The 23,681-nt window shown below is 44.1% G+C and overlaps 1 protein-coding gene across 1 annotated transcript in view; it reads left to right on the top strand.

The window, feature by feature from the left end:
- Positions 1-21,584, top strand: part of SHISA4 (shisa family member 4) — a 168,283-nt gene extending 146,699 nt beyond the window's left edge. Inside the window, exons 2-5 of the mRNA XM_063954811.1 lie at positions 6,268-6,439; positions 6,608-6,741; positions 19,649-19,942; positions 20,635-21,584. Coding sequence (XP_063810881.1) covers positions 6,268-6,439; positions 6,608-6,741; positions 19,649-19,942; positions 20,635-20,690 — 656 coding nt within the window. The 3' untranslated portion in view covers positions 20,691-21,584. The remainder of the gene's footprint in view (positions 1-6,267; positions 6,440-6,607; positions 6,742-19,648; positions 19,943-20,634) is intronic.
- Positions 21,585-23,681: the final 2,097 nt, after the last annotated feature.

Below are 23,681 nucleotides of genomic sequence, written 5' to 3'. Positions count from 1 at the left end.
TACTATTTCACCAATCACTAAGGCAACAGTATCTGTATCAAGCCATAAATTATTCAGACTCAAAAGGAATCACTTAGTCTACAATGTGTCAGCAGGGAAAATGTAGACATTAAACATCGCAGAAATTTGATTTTACAACAGGAACAACATTTATCCCACTTCTAGGGAACAGACAAAGCAGATCTTCTAGTTAATTGATAATGTAACAGCACGATTACGCTAACAGCACTTCTAACCCTTTAAGGACAAACACACCTATTACAAGTTGCTATGGGAGACGACTAAACAAATGGAGAACTCAGCAACTCTCAGTGAATACAATGTTACCACCAGCCAATACAGCCTGCTAGACATTTTTGATGGACAGTCGGCAAAACCAATCAGGGATTGAGACAGGGACGAATGAATGAAGATCCCGCCCCCACACCAAGTTTAAAACCCTCAAGGCATGGACATTCTAAATTGCAAACTCCCAGAGGAAGGCCAGACCCGGCTGAAACGCGTTGGAGGACACGAAGGGAAAACAACTACATCAAAGCGGTCAGTGGATACAAGAGGAACCACAGAGCACCGACGACGAGCTTGCAGCAGCAGCAGCGCAGCAAGACGGGTAAGTGAGTGCAGGCGGACGGGCGGCGAGGAGGGAGACTTCAGGTGCGGCTCGAGAAGTGGATTGGTGTGCCTCGCTGTGGATTCCCGGACAGGTTCCACAGCGGCGCACCCTCTCCACGGACATAAGATCGGCACGAGGAAGGTAGCCGGCTCACGGTGAGTCCGTACAAGGACAAACTGAGTGAGCTAGTGCTGACCGCCATCAGCTGACCAGTCCAGAGCCCCTCCAGAATCCCGGCGCAGACCCGCACCCGGACTCCTCACGAACACGGCCGCAACGGTAAGGACCTATATCCACTAGACCACAATAGCGACACGGGACGCCGGTCTCTTTTCCTCACTAAGGATCAAAGACTATTTATTCAATTTAAATTTTCACTAGGATAAGGACATTTTAAAGTCATTACTCTGTGCATCAAAAAGGACACTTTCAATAGAAAGAGATTGCTGGACTTGCATTTAAGAGAAGGACGGCATTTGGGCTTTCCTTGGAAACACCTCACCCTGTGCAATTAGTAATTAATAAAACACCTTTTAGTTATACTTTTTTTTCACCTACTGGCATTATTATTTATCTTAATTTAAGAAACAACACAGGTAGCTCCGATTCAGACAAGTGGAGATTTTAAACATCAGGGGTAGAGCGCAGTTCAACTTCTTACATTTTGTTTTTGCATTGTGTATCAGTTCTTTATATTGCATGAATAGGGACTGGACAACCCCTGAACCTGCTGCACACCCCGACGTAACTGACACCTAACACCTCAGTGCGCAGATTACCATTACCTGTTCTAATTCTTCAAATATCCACTGACTGTGATATGTATAGAGGGTTACAAATGTAGTAGTATTTGCATAATATTTGCTTATTCTTCATTCAGTGATCACATTGTAACATTTGTTGCTTTATAGTGGTATAACAGGGATGTTTAGAACAACATAGCAATGTGGAATATGTTCTTATTTTATCAAATAACTGGGTGATGATATATGTTACTCCTTTCTGGATATTTGATAATTCCAGCTATTAATTGGACTACTTGGCCTCCATCGCTGGATTATTCAGCTATATTTGTTCAGAAGTGGTGCCAGTATACTTATCTATATACTTTCCAACCTTTAGTTAAATTTAAAGCAGACTAAAATGCTGCCATGTTATTTCTTCCTCATATGTTCAGATAACAGTTTTAATGCCTGTTCATATATGAATATCAGGCTCGTATTGCCCTAAATAACACGGGTGTACACTCCCATGCTCATAAATGGCTTGTTTTTACACGCTGGATTTTTTGTGTTACCACTATTAAGATGTATGATATTTAAATATTATCAGATAAATCTCTGTCTTTCTGGTGCCCCATATCACTCTCCTGACTGGGGAAATAAACCATAATAGTCTGTATATCACACATAATGCTAGATTCGACAATGAGTTAGAAATAACTGATTAATTATGAAACTTCCAATAATATGCTTAATAACAATGTGGGAATTAGAACATGACACTGGGAAATAAGCCTCCCCTTCTCACATACATATAGCCAGTGTTGATCTATTATGCTAAATAGTTAACCCTTCTTAGCACCTCTTTAGTAAATTATTCAATAGTACCATAATAGGGATATTTAGAACAAATCTGCAATGTCTCCTTTCCCTACCCATTACCGCTCAGTGAGTGGCTAGGTAACAGCTGTTACCTAGCCACTCACTGAGCGGTAATGGGTAGGGAAAGGAGACGCCCTGCAGCTGCCCATTATTAGTGGCCGCTGCAAAGCCGCTCACTTAATATAACGGACAGGGATTTGAATCTCTTGTCCAACCCACTGATTGGTCAAATCCATTCCATTCTCTTATGATTGGCTCCAAAAGAGTATTAATATGCTTCCTGAGGCAGGCGCTGTGTACTATAGCCCTGACGAAGCTTAGTAAAGTGAAATGTGCATAGGCATTGCTGTGCGCTGTCTGTACTGCCATTAATATGTATATATAAGTCCTGTGTTTTCTGAAGTGTTAATAGGGGTTAAAATTTAGCACAAATAGATTAATACTGGCCTCATATATGTGAGAATGTGAGAAGGGGAGGTTTATCCTTAAATGTCTGTCCCTGTCTAATCTATGATTTATGTGAGACACACGGAATACTGTGGTTCATCTCCCCTGCTAGGAGAAACTATTTGGGGCATCGGATAGACCAAGTTTACCTGCCAATAATTAAATATCACACATCTAAATAGTGGCAACTTATATAAAATCCAGTGTGTAAGAACAAGCCATAAACAAGCATGGGTAATATATACCTGTGCTGCCTAGGGCAATACGAACCTGATATCTATGCAGGGATAGGCATTAAAACTGCTATCTGGATATATGAGGAAGTAACTATATAACAGTATTTCAGTCTGTTTCATATCTAATCTAAGTGTGCTAGGAACTTAGACATATATACTGGCACCACTCCTGGTAAATACGGCTCTAATAATTCAGCAAGAGAGAACAATAGCTTAAATAACAGCTGTAATTATCCAGCATATAACATACAGTATCATCCAGCTACTGAAAGCAGGAATACATCTCACATTGCAGAGTTATACATTCCATGTCTACCCATGATTTCAAATAGAGGGGGAGGACTAATCACTCAATTGGACAAAGAGGGAGGCCTTGTGGTACAAAGCAGGGTCTCATTGTCTAATTCATTCAAGGAGAATGGTGGTCTGTTATCTCACTTCTTCAATATCTTAGGGAAAACTACAGCTTTGAGGCATAAGTCTATGTATTGTTGTTTAGCCCTTATATCCTCTTGGGGTCAATATTAGCTAATTTTTATAATTTAGACTAATACTATAGCAACCCCCTTTGCTGTCTGCTATTCTTCACCTTTATTTTCCTTTATTACATGGATGTAGGTAAGGGTTGTTTATGCTTTGAATATCTTATGTCAAATGATTGCCTCGTTTATTACCTCTTTGGAATAATCTTTTCCTAGACTTGATGAAGTGTGCTGTTTTGAAAGGATTAAATAAAAGACATCCATTGTGGGTATTTTTCTGTTTCTTTGTAAACAAGAGTCCACTTGCATCCATTTCACTTTCCAATAAGATAACTTCTAACTTCTCAGGTGATTTATTTCTGATGATGTATTCATCAATAAATGTATCAGTTTGGGATTAATAGTACAATGGTGCAATGCCTAATACGAAAGAAACCATTGTCAGTACCTAGCCGATATCACATAGGCCCTGATTACCCGTTAACTCCCATCCCTCAAGGAGGAACAGTTAGCACACAATCAGACCATTAATATACATAACATACCTTATTGCTTGTAATATTTAATAGATACTCTAATCCACCCCTCCCACATCTTAACTCTAACCTCCTCCTTTTGCAGCCTAACCCTAAATGTCCTGTCCTCTCGCAGCCGAACCCTAACCTCCCCCACCCCCCACAGCCTAACCCAATCCTCCCCCACCCCCTGCAGTCTATTCGGAACTTCCAGCATGTGTCAGGATTCTGGAAGGCATACGCGGAATTAGCAGTCAGGGTGCCCCTAGGCAAAACTTTCATTGGTTATAAGTTCTCATTTAATGATTGCCAACATAATATAAATAATAAGAATAAGAATTATATAATATATATATATATATATATATATATATATATAATAATACAAATGCATGAACTATGACATTTTGTTTTATTTTTTATTATGTATCCATATTTACTAAGTAAGACAACTTATAGGGGCAGTCTCTGCATGTCCTATCTGTTTCTACTCTTCAAGATAGTGTATGGTACAGTAAAGTGGAAATATTTAGTAGTTACTGGTATATTTCTAACTGACAGTATTAAAACAAGCATCCAAGTGGCGCCCCCAACAAGATCAAGTGGCTCCCCTAGGCACGTGCCTCACATGCATAAAGAAAAATTCACCACTGGCTGACTATCTTCTGACTGTCGAGATCCTGACTGACGGTATTTTGACCACATCCCTTTAAGGCCCGTAAACAATTAGCCCTAAACAAATTTCTTCCCAAAAAAAAACAGGTTGTTTTGTCTGGTGGTCATTATCAGGCTAGCCCAGTGGTTCTTGATCTGTGTGCCGTGGCACCCTGGGGTGCCTCGCGGCACTTGCAGGGGTGCCCTGGGTTGGTGGCCCAGGACCAATTAAATTAGTTTATAGTCAATGTAATAGACATAACCAGTGCCTGTGGCTTTTAATCAAAATATGTGGACAAACAGAATTGAGTCTTGTCCCTCACCGCAAAACTGACCCTAAGGATGACATATAAACACAATTTCCTCAATTTATATATTTTTATTCTTAATTTCTCATCAAGAAACTTTATGCCTGGGGGTGCCATGAAAACAATTTTGATACTCAAGGGCGCCGTGACTCAAAAAGGTTTGGGAATCACTGGGCTAGCCAATTAACCATATATTTGGCATGGTCAGATCACATGCGTCTGCGGTGCCCCACTGTCCCCCCCAGTTTTTGACAAGGAGATCCATTCTGCAGATGTGCATAATATAATATTTAAATATTTTTTAAAATACTTTTCAGCTGCTGTATATTACAACATTTAACAAAAAACCAACAACTTTATGAATGGTTTTAAAGTTAAAAATTAGCTGCAGTAATAATTGTATACCGCCCTAAATCATTGACCTAGCAACTCTGAACATCCATCTCATTATATAATAATGTGCAACATTCACTGTAATACATAATTTCTAATTTATCATAGATAGCAGCATGAGTTCACTGTTTTACATATCCAATCCCTTACTGATAGAAATATAAAGACAAAGTTATATCATAGTAATACATTACTTCCATTCTAGTGTATTTTGTTCTACGCCAAAAAGCACATATTAATATGTGAACAAAACCCTAATCAATCCTGACAATGAGCCCGAAAAGTCAGAGAAATCGTTTTTCACTCAGAAGAGACCTGGCCGTTCATCTGTTGGGTCACTTCTGCTTTATGGTGTTGATGTAATTTAAAAACAAGCATGCACACTGACTTATATAGGTCAACTTTCTACTTGAACCCCTTTCACATCGCACAAATAACCCGGTACCGACACGGCATATTGCCGTGTCGAACCGGGTCAGTGTGCGATGTGAAAGCACACTGGCCGATTTAGCGGGTCGCCTGACCCGGTAAATCAACCCGGTAAAAAAGAAGGGTTTTACCTGGGTTGATTACCGGGTCAGGTGCGGTGTGAATGGGAGCCGTGTCGATGCGACACGGTTCCCATTCACAAGATAGGGAGAGGCGGCGCTGGAGATGAGATCATCTCCCGACGCCGCCTCCACCCCCGCCCCTGCTGCTGCTGCGCGCTCCGTTGTTATGGCAACCGACCCGGTATATTGCCGGGTCGGAAAGCCAGCAGCGGAGTGCAAATGCCGGATCCCACCCGGTAAGTACACGTTTGTCTTACCGGGTAGGATCCGGCATTTGCAGTCTGAATGCAGCATTGGTTTCCTATCATAATTGCTATTCATTTCAATGGGTTCCTGATCCAGCTTCATCACATGATGTGGTATCTGGTCTCTTGCAAAATATGTATTGAAAAAAGCAGCAGGTATTGGCAACTTACATCAGTGGTGTATGATTTCAGCATATCTGTTTCTTTTTTCTTTTTCAGTGTCCGGGGATGAAGACTGTCTCTGGTATCAGGATCGCAGAGGTGGTTGGCACCCTGGACATGACTGTCACTTTGGTACCTTTTGCTGTGGGGACTGTCACCTGAGATTCTGCTGTATGGATCCTAGTAGACTGATGACTGAGAGAATGCAGAAGAACTGTCTCTCTTTAAGGTGTCTTTCCCTAACCCTTTTTTTTTATATAAATATTTATTTTGTTACAAGTATTATTTTCCCCAATTCCAAAGTTGTCATTAGATTATTTTTCGAATCATTTTCCTTTTCACCATTGGTAAAACCTGATTTTTGTAGTTTTACACTAAACTTTTTTTTCTTCTACAGCCCAAAGACTATTGTTGGCATTGGCTTTGCAGTACTTCTATTCTTCGTGGTGATTGTTACCCTGATTTGCTGCTTCATGTGCTCTTGCTGCTATTTGTACCAGCGGCGCCACCAGCGAGGAACACCATACACAGGTAAGTATAGCAGCCACGCTGAGTATTCTCATCAAACTGTCCTGGCATCTTAAGTTTTGTTATCAAAATCCATCTTTAATAAGAATACAGGCCAAATGAACTACTATTACACTTTCTATAAAAAGATGGCGCTTGTGTAAATGTAAATATCTCCAGGTTTGATAAATAAAACATTTTGGTATTTACAAGTATATTGCTTGTATTCATAACTTGCTTTAGCATATTTTTTTTTATTGAGTTTAAGCATATGGTCTAAGTGTTTACAAATATTTAAGTTGTAGAAAAAGGATAATTACTTTATTGTTGTTACTATTATTATTATTATTTTCTCTGACGTCCTAGTGGATGCTGGGAACTCCGTAAGGACCATGGGGAATAGCGGCTCCGCAGGAGACTGGGCACAAATAGAAAGCTTTAGGACTACCTGGTGTGCACTGGCTCCTCCCCCTATGACCCTCCTCCAAGCCTCAGTTAGATTTTTGTGCCCGACCAAGCTGGGTGCAATCTAGGGGGCTCTCCTGAGCTTCTTAGAAGAAAGTTAGTTTTAGGTTTTTTATTTTCAGTGAGACCTGCTGGCAACAGGCTCACTGCATCGAGGGACTAAGGGGAGAAGAAGCGAACCTGCCTGCTTGCAGCCAGCTTGGGCTTCTTAGGCTACTGGACACCATTAGCTCCAGAGGGATCGAACACAGGCCCAGCCTCGGAGTCCGGTCCCAGAGCCGCGCCGCCGGCCCCCTTACAGAGCCAGAAGCAAGAAGAGGTCCGGAAAATCGGCGGCAGAAGACATCAGTCTTCATCAAGGTAGCGCACAGCACTGCAGCTGTGCGCCATTGCTCCTCATGCACACCTCACACTGCGGTCACTGATGGGTGCAGGGCGCTGAGGGGAAAGGGGCGCCCTGAGCAGCAATATTAACACCTTGGCTGGCAAAAATACATCACATATAACCCCCAGGGCTATATGGATGTACATTAACCCCTGCCAGATTTTACAAAAAAGCGGGAGAAAAGTCCGCCGAAAAGGGGGCGGAGCTATATCTCTCAGCACACTGGCGCCATTTTCCCTCACAGCTCCGCTGGAAGGACGTCTCCCTGACTCTCCCCTGCAGTCCTGCACTACAGAAAAGGGTAAAAAAGAGAGGGGGGGCACTATTTAGGCGCAGTATTACATATAACAGCAGCTATAAGGGAAAACACTCTATATAGTGATATCCCTGTGTATATATAGCGCTCTGGTGTGTGCTGGCATACTCTCCCTCTGTCTCCCCAAAGGGCTAGTGGGGTCCTGTCCTCTTTCAGAGCATTCCCGGTGTGTGTGCTGTGTGTCGGTACGGCTGTGTCGACATGTATGAAGAGGAAAATGATGTGGAGGCGGAGCAATTGCCTGTAGTGGAGATGTCACCCCCTAGGGAGTCGACACCTGAGTGGATGGGCTTATGGAAGGAATTACGTGAAAGTGTTAACTCTTTACATAAGAAGTTTGATGACATGGGACAGCCGGCTTCTCAGCTTGTGCCTGTCCAGGCGTCTCAAAGGCCATCAGGGGCTCTAAAACGCCCGCTACCTCAGATGGCAGATACAGACGTCGACACGGATACTGACTCCAGTGTCGACGACGAGGAGACAAATGTAACTTCCAGTAGGGCCACACGTTACATGATTGAGGCAATGAAAAATGTTTTACACATTTCTGATAATACCACAGGTACCACTAAAAAGGGTATTATGTTTTGTGAGAAAAAACTACCTGTAGTTTTTCCTGCATCTGAGGAATTAAATGAAGTGTGTGATGAAGCGTGGGTTTCCCCCGATAAAAAACTGATAATTCCTAAGAGGTTATTGGCAGTGTACCCTTTCCCGCCAGAGGATAGGGCACGTTGGGAAACACCCCCTAGGGTGGATAAAGCACTCACACGCTTGTCCAAACAGGTGGCACTTCCGTCTCCGGATACGGCCACCCTTAAGGAACCTGCTGACAGAAAGCAGGAGACTATACTAAAGTGTATATACACACACACTGGTGTTATACTGCGACCAGCGATCTCCTCAGCCTGGATGTGCAGTGCTGGGGTGGCTTGGTCAGACTCCCTGACAGAAAATATTGATACCCTGGATAGGGACAGTATATTACTGACTGTAGAGCATTTAAAAGATGCATTTTTATACATGCGTGATGCACAGAGGGATATTTGCCGGCTGGCATCAAGAATAAGTGCTATGTCCATTTCCGCCAGGAGAGGGTTATGGACTCGGCAGTGGTCAGGTGATGCCGATTCTAAAAGGCATATGGAAGTATTGCCTTATAAAGGGGAGGAGTTATTTGGGGTAGGTCTGTCGGACCTGGTTTCCACGGCAACTGCTGGGAAATCCACGTTTTTACCCCAGGTCGCCTCTCAGCAAAAGAAGACATCGTATTATCATGCGCAGTCCTTTCGGCCCCATAAGGGCAAGCGGGCAAAAGGCTCCTCTTTTCTGCCCCGTGGCAAAGGGAGAGGAAAAAGGCTGCAGCAAACAGCCAGTTCCCAGGAACAGAAGTCCTCCCCCGCTTCCGCCAAGTCCTCAGCATGACGCTGGGGCTCTACAGGTGGACTCAGGTATGGTGGGGGCCCGTCTCAAGAATTTCAGCGCACAGTGGGCTCGCTCACAAGTAGATCCCTGGATCCTTCAGGTAGTATCTCAGGGGTACAAATTGGAATTCGAGACGTCTCCCCCTCGCCGTTTCCTAAAGTCTGCCTTACCGACAACTCCCTCCGACAGGGAGGCGGTATTAGAAGCTATTCACAAGCTGTATTCCCAGCAGGTGATAACCAAGGTACCCCTCCTGCAAGAAGGAAAGGGGTATTATTCCACAATGTTTGTGGTACCGAAGCCGGACGGCTCGGTGAGACCCATTTTAAATCTAAAGTCATTGAACACTTACATAAAGAAGTTCAAATTCAAGATGGAGTCACTCAGAGCGGTTATCTCGAGCCTGGAGGAAGGGGATTATATGGTGTCACTGGACATCAAGGATGCTTACCTGCATGTCCCAATTTACCCTTCTCACCAAGGGTACCTCAGGTTTGTGGTACAGAACTGTCACTATCAGTTCCAAACGCTGCCGTTTGGATTGTCCACGGCACCGCGGGTCTTTACCAAGGTAATGGCCGAAATGATGATACTCCTTCGAAGGAAGGGAGTTTTAATTATCCCGTACTTGGACGATCTCCTGATAAGGGCGAGATCCAGGGAACAGTTGGTAGTCGGGTAGCACTATCTCAAGAAGTGTTACGACAGCACGGTTGGATTCTCAATATTCCAAAATCGCAGCTGATCCCGACGACACGTCTTCTGTTCCTAGGGATGATTCTGGACACAGTCCAGAAAAATGTATTTCTCCCGGAGGAGAAAGCCAGGGAGTTATCCGATCTAGTCAGAAACCTCCTAAAACCAGGTCAAGTATCGGTGCTTCAATGCACAAGGGTCCTGGGAAAAATGGTGGCTTCTTACGAAGCAATTCCATTCGGCAGATTCCACGCAAGAACTTTCCAGTGGGACCTGCTGGACAAATGGTCCGGATCGCATCTTCAGATGCATCAGCGGATAACCCTGTCACCAAGGACAAGGGTGTCTCTCCTGTGGTGGTTGCAGAGTGCTCATCTGTTAGAGGGCCGCAGATTCGGCATTCAGGACTGGGTCCTGGTGACGACGGATGCCAGCCTGCGAGGCTGGGGAGCAGTCACACAGGGAAGAAATTTCCAGGGATTGTGGTCAAACCTGGAGACCTCACTTCACATAAATATCCTGGAGCTAAGGGCCATTTACAATGCCCTAAGCCAAGCGAGACCTCTGCTTCAGGACCAGCCGGTGTTGATCCAGTCGGACAACATCACGGCGGTCGCCCACGTAAACAGGCAGGGCGGCACAAGAAGCAGGAGGGCGATGGCAGAAGCTGCAAGGATTCTCCGATGGGCGGAAAATCATGTGATAGCACTGTCAGCAGTGTTTATTCCGGGAGTGAACAACTGGGAAGCAGACTTCCTCAGCAGACACGACCTCCACCCGGGAGAGTGGGGACTTCACCCGGAAGTCTTCCACATGCTTATAAGCCGTTGGTAAAAACCAAAGGTGGACATGATGGCGTCCCGCCTCAACAAAAAACTAAAAAGTTATTGCGCCAGGTCAAGGGACCCTCAGGCGATAGCTGTGGACGCTCTGGTAACGCCGTGGGTGTACCAGTCGGTTTATGTGTTCCCTCCTCTGCCTCTCATACCCAAGGTACTGAGAATTATAAAACGGAGAGGAGTAAGAACTATTCTCGTGGCTCCGGATTGGCCAAGAAGGACTTGGTACCCGGAACTTCAAGAGATGCTCACAGAGGACCCGTGGCCTCTACCTCTAAGAAGGGACCTGCTCCAGCAGGGACCCTGTCTGTTCCAAGACTTACCGCGGCTGCGTTTGACGGCATGGCGGTTGAACGCCGGCTCCTGAAGGAAAAAGGCATTCCAGAGGAAGTCATCCCTACTTTGATAAAAGCCAGAAAGGATGTAACCGCAAAGCATTATCACCGCATTTGGCGAAAATATGTTGCGTGGTGTGAGGCCAGGAAGGCCCCAACGGAGGAATTTCAACTTGGTCGATTCCTGCATTTCCTGCAAACAGGAGTGTCTATGGGCCTCAAATTGGGATCCATTAAGGTTCAGATTTCGGCCCTGTCGATTTTCTTCCAGAAAGAACTGGCTTCAGTTCCTGAAGTTCAGACGTTTGTCAAGGGAGTGCTGCATATACAGCCTCCTTTTGTGCCTCCAGTGGCACCTTGGGATCTCAATGTAGTTTGAGTCGGTGGATTTAAAATATCTCACGTGGAAAGTGGTCATGCTGTTGGCCCTGGCTTCGGCCAGGCGCGTGTCGGAATTGGCGGCTTTATCCTGTAAAAGCCCTTATCTGATTTTCCATTCGGACAGGGCGGAATTGAGGACTCGTCCTCAGTTTCTCCCTAAGGTGGTTTCAGCATTTCACCTGAACCAGCCTATTGTGGTGCCTGCGGCTACGAAAGACTTGGAGGACTCCAAGTTGCTGGACGTTGTCAGGGCCCTGAAAATATATGTTTCCAGGACGGCTGGAGTCAGAAAATCTGACTCGCTGTTTATCCTGTACGCACCCAACAAGCTGGGTGCTCCTGCTTCTAAGCAGACTATTGCTCGCTGGATTTGTAGTACAATTCAGCTTGCGCATTCTGTGGCAGGCCTGCCACAGCCAAAATCTGTAAAAGCCCACTCCACAAGGAAGGTGGGTTCATCTTGGGCGGCTGCCCGAGGGGTCTCGGCTTTACAACTTTGCCGAGCTGCTACTTGGTCAGGGTCAAATACTTTTGTAAAATTTTACAAATTTGACACTCTGGCTGAGGAGGACCTTGAGTTTTCTCATTCGGTGCTGCAGAGTCATCCGCACTCTCCCGCCCGTTTGGGAGCTTTGGTATAATCCCCATGGTCCTTACGGAGTTCCCAGCATCCACTAGGACGTCAGAGAAAATAAGAATTTACTTACCGATAATTCTATTTCTCGTAGTCCGTAGTGGATGCTGGGCGCCCATCCCAAGTGCGGATTGTCTGCAATACTTGTACATAGTTATTGTTAACTAATCGGGTTCTTGTTGTGAGCCATCTATTCAGAGGCTCCTCTGTTATCATGCTGTTAACTGGGTTTCATATCACAATTTGTACGGTGTGATTGGTGTGGCTGGTATGAGTCTTACCCGGGATTCAAAAATCCTTCCTTATTGTGTCAGCTCTTCCGGGCACAGTATCCTAACTGAGGCTTGGAGGAGGGTCATAGGGGGAGGAGCCAGTGCACACCAGGTAGTCCTAAAGCTTTCTATTTGTGCCCAGTCTCCTGCGGAGCCGCTATTCCCCATGGTCCTTACGGAGTTCCCAGCATCCACTACGGACTACGAGAAATAGAATTATCGGTAAGTAAATTCTTATTATTATTATTTAAACATTGTGCTCTATCCACATAGATCATTTACATTAATTGTATATTTTGTACTTTTGTTGTGTGAGATGTTCTTCATGGTATCTATGATGTGTTTCAAAATAATATATTGTATACAAATATTTAACATTTTATTTTAATGGGCCTTTGTTACTTCTGGAAGGTTTGGGGTGTATACATCTTTACCCTCAGATTATTTATTTCTTGGGTTTCTAAAGCTTTTTAGATGAATCAGCTGCTCCCAAACATCACAGTATAGGCCAGATGCATGTGAGATATGGGGGGTCATTCTGAGTTGGTCACACGTAGAAAGTTTTTGCTGCTCGTGCGATCAACTAGACGCCGCCTATTGGGGAGTGTATTTCAGCATAGCAGGGCTGCGATCACTTGTGCAGCTCTGCTGTGCTAAAGTTTTGTGTAAAACAAGACCAGCCCTGCAGTTACTTACCCTGTGCGATGGATCCAGCGATGAAGGTCCCGGAATTGACGTCAGACATCCACCATCCAAATGCCTGGACACGCCTGCGTTCGCTGCTCCACTCCCAGAAAACGGTCAGTTGACGCCCCGGAACGCCTTCCGCCTGTCACTCTACTTGCGATCACGGCAGCGATCGCTTTCTTCGGCATTCTTATAGTTGCCCAGCGACAGTCGTCACCGGGCAACGATGTGCGTGCGCATTGCGGCTGGCGCACATGCGCAGGACCGACCCGTTCGCACCGCTGCGACAAACAGCAGCATGCGAACGAATCGGAATGACCCCCATGATACGCTACCAATGTAGCAGTGGCAATCCAGTATTGCTAGCTCTCATCAATTATAGTACAGGTTGAGTCACCCATATCCAAAATTCCAAAATGCACAATATTCCAAAATATAGAATTATTTTAGCTTAACTGAGGTAATGATACTTTGCTTTCTGATGTTTAAAAAATGGGATGTGGTTAACATCCTGGTTGTTGGTATCCCAAAGAAATGCAGGCAGTCGGAATACCGACACAAGCTCGGTATTCACCCTTGGGTGGTGGGGAATATAATAGTGTGGTGTCCAAAGGTCGCCACCGGGCCCGGTGCGTGGAAAGCACAGCAAGCCCGCGAGGGGACATGCTGTGCTTGCTGCCAGGATTCCGGCTGTCAGGATCCCAGCTTCGATCCCTTATAAAACATTGCAAAGAGAGGCGTGGCTTGGCTGTGTGGTAGAGCAGAGGTGTCTGTTTGCAGTTCCCGAGTGTCTCCTGAGCTGTTGGGAACACGCCGCGGATCTGGGAGTCAGCTGGTCTGGCTTTGCGGGTTGTGGCCTGTTCCCAGCGTGAGGCAGGGGCCTCAATTTCGCACCCCTCCCATTCACCGAGATTCAGAAGCTGCCTACACAGTGCCGGGAGACGATCACCCACTTGTCTGGCCGCCGGGACTCTTGCTGCTGGGAGGTGGCGTACTGAGCCTCTGTGCCTTAAGTGTGAGGAGACAGGTGCACCCTGAGCCTTTTACTGCCACGGCCTTTCCCTCCTGCATCCCTGCTGCCTGGAATGTGTGGAGTGGCTGCTCTCTGGGCGGTCCCCCACTCCTAAGCCTGGGTGAGCTGCGGTAGGTCCCGGACTCAGCCCCCATGGCCAGGCGCTAGGCGCTACTTATTTGCACCACCCCTAATTAAGCCTTGCAGTAGGGCTCACCCTCATCACTAACATGAGGGAGCCCTTGGCTGCTGTATTCTCCTTCTGTCCCATTTATATTAGTTTGTGTCCCATAAAACAGATAATGCCACTGTACTGCCTGGTGTCATACCTCTGCAGTGTATGCAATATACCTACTGCTTGCTGCACACTGCTATTTACTTTGCCATCTGGAGGATAACTGGTGGCCCTGTGATAATTTGCTTTGAAGACCCTCTGTAGCCGTATTGTATTTTTTTTACTCAGCTCTAATTGTAATTGTGCCTTCCAATATCACATGATTCACCGGGGATGTGAATATACAATGGAGTCTACATGTTTAGCATATATCTTCACCTCTGAACCAACATTACTTCATCTATTCAAGCTCCCAGACTCTACGTCAGCATCGTGTTTACCTGAACGTTTTTGCTCCATTTCCTTGTTATCATGCCGCCTAAAAAGTCCAAAGGAGTTCTACCTCCTCCCGTATCTTTTCCCAGTCATTAATTGCCTTGTACCTCACCCTCGGTACATGGAGTACTTACTTCCTCTACTACCAGTAGTCCTGGCCAGAGTGACACGACACGTTTATTATCGGTCCCGGGAGTGGATCCCAACTCTAGTGATCCTCTCACTCTGAAGACTCTCTGTCTTAATGCGGCCACAAATTCTGACACCTCCATTTTGAATTTCTGGTGCGCTTTTAAAGCGGTAGTCCGAGGATCCGCTATTCAAGCTGGAGCCACACTCAAAAAACAGGCTATCCAACTCCAAACCAATTTAGAAGTTAGGCTTAAAGATCTGGAAGATACAAACAAGTGCCATCCCACCAGAGCCCTGCATAAAGAATTGTCTGAGGTCCGTAGTCAATTGCAAAAACTTTTAGTTGTTAACACCCAAGCTGCTCTTTACAGATTGTGACAAAAATTCTACTTAGTGGGTAATAGAAGATGTTAGCCAGCAAACTACGCGCTCAACAAGCCTGTAATAGGATTATATGTGTCATCTCCCCAACAGGCTCCAAATTAGCAAACCATCTTGACATTGCTAACCAATTCCTCAACCTACTCCTGAACTTGTTTAATCTTTTCTATCTTCGCTTAACCTGCCTGTTCTGTCTTCCTCCCACTTAGATGCGTTGAATGCTCCTTGGTCCTCCCTTGAAGTAGAGGTTGTGATTAAGTCACTTCCCAAAAACAAGGCCCCCGGCCCAGATGGTTTTATTAGTGACTTTTACGTTTCCATTAGCTGTACTCTCTCTTCCACGATGACATCCCTATTCAATGAGGTTACTCATGTGAGTTCACTTACTACTGAAATCTTAGAGGCCCAGATAGTCGCAATCCCTGAACCCGGGAAGGATCCAGCTTACTGTCAAATTTACCGCCCGATTGCTTTATTGAATGGGGATGTCAAGCTTTATGCTAAGCTGATAGCAACTCACCTCAAAGTTTACCTACCCTCTTTGATACACCCAGATCAGGTTGGGTTCGTGCCCGGCAGGCAGGCTTCAGTCAACACCCACAGAGTTTTTAATTTAATTGACTCTCTCTGAGGGAGATGGATTTCTCCTGCTCTTTCTAGATGCTGAGAAAGCATTCGATAGGTTAAGCTGGCTATACATGCGCGCTGTATTGACTAAATTTGTTTTTTTCCGACCAAATCCTAGCCTCCATACTAGCATTATACGGTGCTCCTACTGCAAGGGTGTTTAGTAATGGCTTCCTGTCGGATACGTTTCCTATCTCTAACTGCACGTGTCAGGGGTGTCCTCTTTTCCCCCGGAATTTTGTTTTAGTAATAGAACCCTTGGCAGCTATAATCAGATCTGATGGAAGATTTCCTTGGTTAACCTGCGGTCGGACCTCTCACAAACTGTCTCTTTGCTGACAATGTCCTCCTCTTCGTTTCACACCCCATTTCTTCCCTCCCTCATCTTCATGCCAAACTAACCAGTTTCAGTGCTGCCTCTTATTACAATCTGAACACAATAAAGACCGATGCCCTTCCTATTAATTTGCCTGAACCTTTAGTTTTCGCCTTAAGCTCTCAATACCAATATAATTGGAGGTCCGCCTCTCTCCTCTATTGAGGAATACATATCCCTCCTTCCACCTCTTTTGTGTTTGACGTGAACTTACACCCTCCCCCCCCCCCCCCCCCCCTTGAATCTCTCCAGTTTTTCATGTCGTCTTGGCTTTCATAAGAAATATCTTGGATGCGTAGATTGGCAGCCTTCAAAATGTCCCTACTGCCCAAACTTATGTACTTATTTTGAACTATACCATACTCCTTTCCAATACAGTATTTAGATAAATCCAGGCTTATACTCACAAAATATATATGGAAGTCCCACCCTCCTAAGTTAGCTCGCCTTAGATTGATTTTACCCAGACACCGTGGAGGTCTTTTGCTTCCAGATTTAGCCATTTATCATGAAGCCTGTCTTCTTGCCCAGTTGAAACATTGGGGACAGTCTCTGTCCACATCCACTTGGGTACCTATTGAAAGGGCGGGGTGTTTGGGCTACCATTTGGAAGATCTTTTATTGACACCTAAAAACCTTGGCCATCCAATTTATCTCTCCTCCCATCCACAGCCTCTTCTTTACGTGTCTGGGTTAGCTTAATTTCTAGACTTCCAGGATATATCCCCCCATTTGTGTCCCCCTCTTTATTTGCGGTCTCTAAACTCATACCCAACTTAAATCTCTCCTCTTGGTGTTCCTGTCAGATTTGGACCCTAGGGGATATACTTGAAGGGGGTAGCTTGCTTGCATTCCTTCAATTGCAAGCTCACTTCTCACTTCCACATACTGAAATATACAATTTCCTCCAAATTTGACACTGGTATAGCGACCTGCCTAAGGCTCAACTCTCTCTTAACCCTGTAGATCAGTCGGTTTTGTCCTGCATATCATTAGTCCACTAAAGATATTTCCTTTTGGTACAATACACTCATACAATTAGTTCCGTCTCCCGGTGGGAGAGGGATTTGGACATCCCTCTGTCTGACACACAATGGGAGAATTTGTACCGTATGTCTTTCCGTATGTCCAGATACTTGAACCATACAGAAATGCACGTTAAACTGCTGAACAGATTATGTTTGACTCCAGATAGACTACATAAATTTTGGCCCTCTTGTTCTAAATATTGTTGGCAGAATTGCGGGGAAATAGGCCATCTGCTCCATGTGTTTTGGTCCTGTTCTTTGTTACATGACTTTTGGGATGGCGTATTTGACTTTATTAATAAAGTCCTAAAACTGTCCCTTCGCCCAGCTCCTTCACTAGTGCTGTTACACATCTTTCCGGTTGAAGCCCCAATTAATCATAGGTACTTATTAGGACATATGTGTATTGCTGCAAGAGCCACTGTGGCCCAAGCATGGAAGCAAGCCGCTCCCCCACCAGTATTAATAGCATTTCATAAGATCCACTTTCATTTCACTATGGAAACTGACCAGATACCATAATCTTCCTCGGTCTCCTCACCTATTATAAAATGGATGCCTTGGCATGATTATGTTACAGATGGAGAATGGGCAGATTTGATACCATAACCCTTTAGGTCCTATCTCCTACGGTTTAGTCTGAATGAACCTACCTCCTCTTGAACTCACCTTAATGACTCCACCTTAGTGTCCTCCCTATGTATTCCATTTTTGTAGTGTTTGCAATATTGAACGATTTTTCTTTAAGGTATTGCGATCTTTATGCTTTGCCATTGTCTTTATGCTTGTTAACTTTGTATATTTTTAACGATATTATTGTGTAAATCCCCCCCTTCCCTATACTTTGTTCACCTTTCTTACCCCGCTTCTTTTTTCTGTACCCCACTACTTGAATATACTTTCAATAAAAACTATTGACGTGGCGATGGACAAGGAAAAGAGAATATAATTTTTTTAGATATCTGGCTTCCATATGTTCGAATGTTACCCGAATCTGTAAAAGATTCTCTCAGGCAGGCTATAGTACTCACCTCCTGGTATAATCTGGAATGTCTTGCTTTAGGTTCTCCACCTTTTTTAACCCCCCTTTCTGGGTTATTACCCCCCCTATTGGCTTTCATAATATCTCCCTTGTCCTTCCACTTATAGGCCCTGAGATCCTTATTGACTGACTGATCTTTATGCCCATGATCTTCTGTTTTAACTGTATTATTGGTGTTACCTTCACATTACCCACTATATGTTTATTGTCTTGCTATGATCTGTATCCTTATATTTCTGTATTGTGCAGTTGTCCAACAAATTGCTTTAAAAAAACAACAACAACTATTGACGTTAGAAAAAACAAAAACTTTGCATAACATTACCTTCAAGCTGTGTGTATAAGGTGTACATGAAAAATAAATGAATTCTTTGTTTAGACTTGGGTCCCATCCCCAACATATATCATTATGGTATGCAATATTCCAAATACGGAAAACTCCAAAATCTAAAATACTTCTGGTCCAAAGCATTTTGGATATGGGAAAATCAACCTATATGTCTTATCTTGGAATTGTCTCCAGAACTTACTGCATGCATCCAACACAAATACTCTGGAGTTAGGAGGTAATCCTGTTTCATACTCATGTATTTACACTTTATCTTTCTGTATATATATGGACAGTAAATCATGTGAACTTAAGGGCAGTACTGACGGGAGAGATGTGTGCTGAGCGATCTTAACACAGACCGCTCAGCACACATCTCCCCCCCCCCCCCACTCAGAACAGAGCGATGTGCTGAGCGAGGGGGGTGGGACGGACGGGGGCCGCTCACTTTACACAGCGGTGAAGTGAGTGACCCGCTAGATTGAGCCTGCATGCAGGCTCAATCTAGCACCGGCGATAGCGACGCGCATCGCTATCACTGGGGGGCATACACACAACAGATCCGTGCTTAAAATCTAAGCAATCTAGTCAGATTGCTTAGATTTTAAACACGGATCTCTCCGTGTGTACTCCCCTTTAGACATTTTGACAGACTAGCCACCTTTACCCTATTCAGCTTCAGTTGCAGTTTACTAAATTAGCAAAGCTGCGACTACTTGCGATCACATGCTGGGGACAGTGTTTATTGGTGGATGTTCAGAAACAACTTGCACTAGTACTAGATCCAAATTGGGACATACAATAAAGTACTTGCTCTTAGGAGATGGAACTTAGGGAATGTGGCTTTTCCACCTTTCCCAAAAACTTACATATTTTAATAGAAGTTGATGATGACATATGCAAGCATAATAAATACCGTATGTATGACCACAAATGTCTGATGGGTATTTTGTTTTCCAGTTCAAGAAATCCAGATGTCAGGAGTTCCCCAGCAAACTGCATATCCTACTCAGCCTCCATACCACACACAACCTCAGTACCCTATGCAGCCTCCATACCCTATGCAGTCTCCATACCCTATGCAGTCTCCATACCCCCCACAACCTCCATATGCCACACAACCACCGTATCCAATGGATCCTCAATTTGCTTCACCTCAACCAGGATATGAACCTGTTCCAATGTACCCACAAAGCGGTCCAGCAGCCCAATACCCCATGTATAATCCGACACCACCTGTGTACAATCAAAATGGTAAGAAAGATAGATAGAATCGATTGTTTATGTTCCTACATACATTCTAAATCTTAGTGGCGGCAATGGCCATACACTTTCCCATTTTCAGATTTCCCCAGAAAGTTGGCAAGTTATGTATGTTTTACAAAAACATTATTAGATACAGATGTGTCCTCACTGACGCACCACAGAAAATGCAACTAAGCAGCGGCATGAATCCTAGCAAACAGTTTTGTACCGAATGTGCATTTTATTCGCACAACCTAGCACTTCCCTGGCTTCAGAAAACCAAGTAGCAAAGAGCATTTAGATTAATCAACATTGCTGTCTGTCCAAGACAAACCATTCGGCTGCAAATACTATGGACGCATCTGTATAATTCCGTAGTGTCCAAAGGCAATGGCAGCTGGGACAATACCCCCAGCGTGTGTATTTTTATATGGTTCAATTTTGTTTAAGAGATACCAAAGATGAGTGTGTTTCTGATAAAATGTTGCATCTTAGGTTATACCGGCCTGTAGCTTGTGTAAATAATAGGAGCAACAGCTTTCTTTTTATTAAGGAGAAATGACATGACATTACAGCACCTATCTAAAAAACACATGTATAAAAGCCGCTGCAAGTAGAACTAGGTGAGCTGCTAAAATGATTTCATGAATATCCTGTAATGAAGGACACTTGTAACAAATGTTGCTTCTCTTTCTCCTCAGTTGCTGATCCATATCTGGCACCTCAACAGCCCAACACAATGAAGCCTGGTCTATGACAACAAAGTGATAAGAATATCATATTGTGTGACTGTGTGTCTTCACTCACCAATGCTCTCCAATGGGAAAAAAAAACTTAATTATATCATTGAATTACATTGAATGGGAGCATAATGTTCTTTGTATGTTTCTATATTTGGCAGTTTACAGATATGTAATTGTGAGACGGAGCTCATAATTGCACTCACTACTTTTATTATTGTTATACATTATCTTTGTGTTTATGTTTGATGCAGTGTTAGGTTTATAGTCATAAATTCTCTTTTGTGGTCCGCTAAAAAGGCTGCCTGTCAGGCACTGTAAGGGAAGTATGTATTTTTTAATTACATTTCACACAATATTTTAAAATACAATATTATTGTTCTATTCTTCTGTTTAATTATGGCTTTTGTAACAACAATGTCCCCTATAATTGATCATTGTCCCTCAAAGCAACATTTTTGCTTTGAATGCAAGTAATGCTCTCCGAGGAAAGGGTTATATACTTCCTTGTACAGCTCTTTTATCACTTGAGTCTGGCGAAGCATCACTGGCTGTGGCTTTGAAAAATGCAGATCATATTGATGGAATATTATAAAGCTGGTTACAAATGGTCTTTGTTGAGTTTGAAATATTGATAATTCCTATATTTCAAATGCACAAATGTATTAATGGTTTTTAACTGAGTATATGTATTTAGTAAAAGGAGGAAGTATGATATTGAACAAAATATATGTTTTGGCCTCTTGGTGGCACTGTTCTGTTGTCTATTCATTTTAAATTGGTAAAACAATGATAAAACCAAACTATATTATCAGTGCAGAGTAAAGTGAAAGTAAATACTTATCATACAGTAAGTCATGTTTCTTTCTTTTTTTTTTTTAAACAAGTAAATTCACTTTCATATTTATATATGTCAGAGCTGTCAGTCTCATTATTTGCTAAATACCATTTAAAGTGAAAGTTCCATCTACAGTTCACATGAAGACTGTTTATCAATCCACTAGTAACCAATTATCACGAGGTACTCTAATATGTTGAATTCTCAGACATATTGATTCACCCTATCAAATGTCTATCTCCATTGTAAAAAGTTCTGCTTGACAATGATCAGTAGTTTGGAGACGCGGCATTTGTGGCCTATGATGTCACGCCACCGCATCTGCATACTTCAGGGCTACCAGGAAGAGACTGGTGCTGCCCAAAATGAATAGTTGAACTTGCAGCGGTGGCTGTACACTGGTGTTGACATTTCTGGCTCCGTCATCTCTGGCTCTGGCACTACACTTGAGAACCTATCATGGCACACTAGTGTGTCGTGGCACATCGGTTGAAAAATGCTGGGTTCAGAAGCAACAAAACATACATGAGTTTACTATCTAATTACTACTTGCTGCCTATAATTAAAAATATATTATCCTGTATAAATAAAAGACTAACACTGTTCCTCACCCTGTTATGTGCTCTGGCGGCTGTCACGGGTGAAAGTGATACTGCAGGGATATGTCACAGCCTCCTAACGTGCTGCTACTAATATTAACAATATTGACCTGGCTGTTTCACACTTGCTGCATATGGAGAGAGTGGGCTGGGGAGAGAGTGGGGATAGGGGCAGATAGGGACTGAGAGGGTGGAGAGTGGGGTAGTGGCAGATAGGGACTGGGGAGAAAGAAAGAAGGCGGGAGGTTTAGGACAGATGGGGACTGGGGAGAGAGAGGGGGTAGGGGCTGATAGGGAGAGAGAGAGACGCAGATTTTTTCAATATAGAATTACATATATATATATATATATATATATATATATATATATATATATATCTATATATATATATATATATATCTATATATATATATATATATCTAATGCTGCTTTTCATCCCTGTGCTGCCACCGGCATACACTGGAGATTGCCTGAGGGAGCTCTGTTCGGGGAGTGGACCCCCCCCCCCCCCCCCATGTACACTGTATCTCACACCATATACTGCCCCTATATACACTGCACCCCCATCCTCTTCCATATTATGCCCCCCCACTATATACTGCCCCTATATACACACTGCTAGCCCCTACCCCTCCATATAGTGCCCCTTATATACAGGCCACCCACCTCATCCATATACTGCTCCCACCATATATAGCATACTCTGTACCCCCTCTCCATATACTATGATGGGGCTTGCCCAGGACTCAGCAACAAGTAGCAGCATTAAACAGGAAACGGATGCAGGAGCCACCAGGCGGTCCCGCATCGCTCAGGGCAGGGCATCGGGGACACGTGTGGCCTCTTACTGGTGGAGGAGAAGGGGAATCCGTTCCGGCAGGAAGGGGTGAGACCCTGTGTGGGAAGAGCAGTGCAGTTCCCAGAGGAGGAGGGGTCGGTGTTTGCGCTGCAGATGATGCAGGTAAGGCGGCTGATAACGGCTCAGCTGCTTTATACTGTGTGCTGTCGGAGGGTCAGGGTCCTGTGCTCGCAGTGTGTATGTCTCCATGTCCCCCTCCCCCGACCAGCAACTTGCCTAGTGCCCCACAAAGTGGAAATCCATCTCTGGTTAGAAGACAGTATTTCCGGTCAGCTGAGTTACTTGTGTGTTCTATTGTGTAAATGTCCACAGCTAGGGGTTGGTTCGCTATGGCACAAAATATCTTCTTTAATATATGACATTATCCAAAATTCTGCTGTATTTGTGTTTTTACATGGAATAAAACATCTGTGGTCTTCCCAGACATATTACCTTGCAAGCAGAAAGGCAGTCATTGTTTTTCTTGCTTATTTAGCTGTATTCTTCCTAAGGCAACTTAAGAAGTTAAACATCCCACAGAATCTCCTGCTCCTCTTCTACTCCGCAATTGTAGAATTTGTTCTGTGCTCCTCGATTATCGTCTGGTATAGCTCCGCCAGTGAGAGAGACAAACGCAGGCTCCAAAGAGTGGTAAGGTCTGCTGAGTAGATCATATGAGTTGACTTCATGCCTGTCTACAACCTGTACCGGTCCAGAGCCCAAAAAACGGGCG

Source organism: Pseudophryne corroboree, chromosome 2 (genome assembly GCF_028390025.1).
Source record: "Pseudophryne corroboree isolate aPseCor3 chromosome 2, aPseCor3.hap2, whole genome shotgun sequence".
Taxonomy (NCBI): Eukaryota; Metazoa; Chordata; class Amphibia; order Anura; family Myobatrachidae; genus Pseudophryne; species Pseudophryne corroboree.
This window is presented reverse-complemented; position numbering and strand designations above follow the sequence as displayed.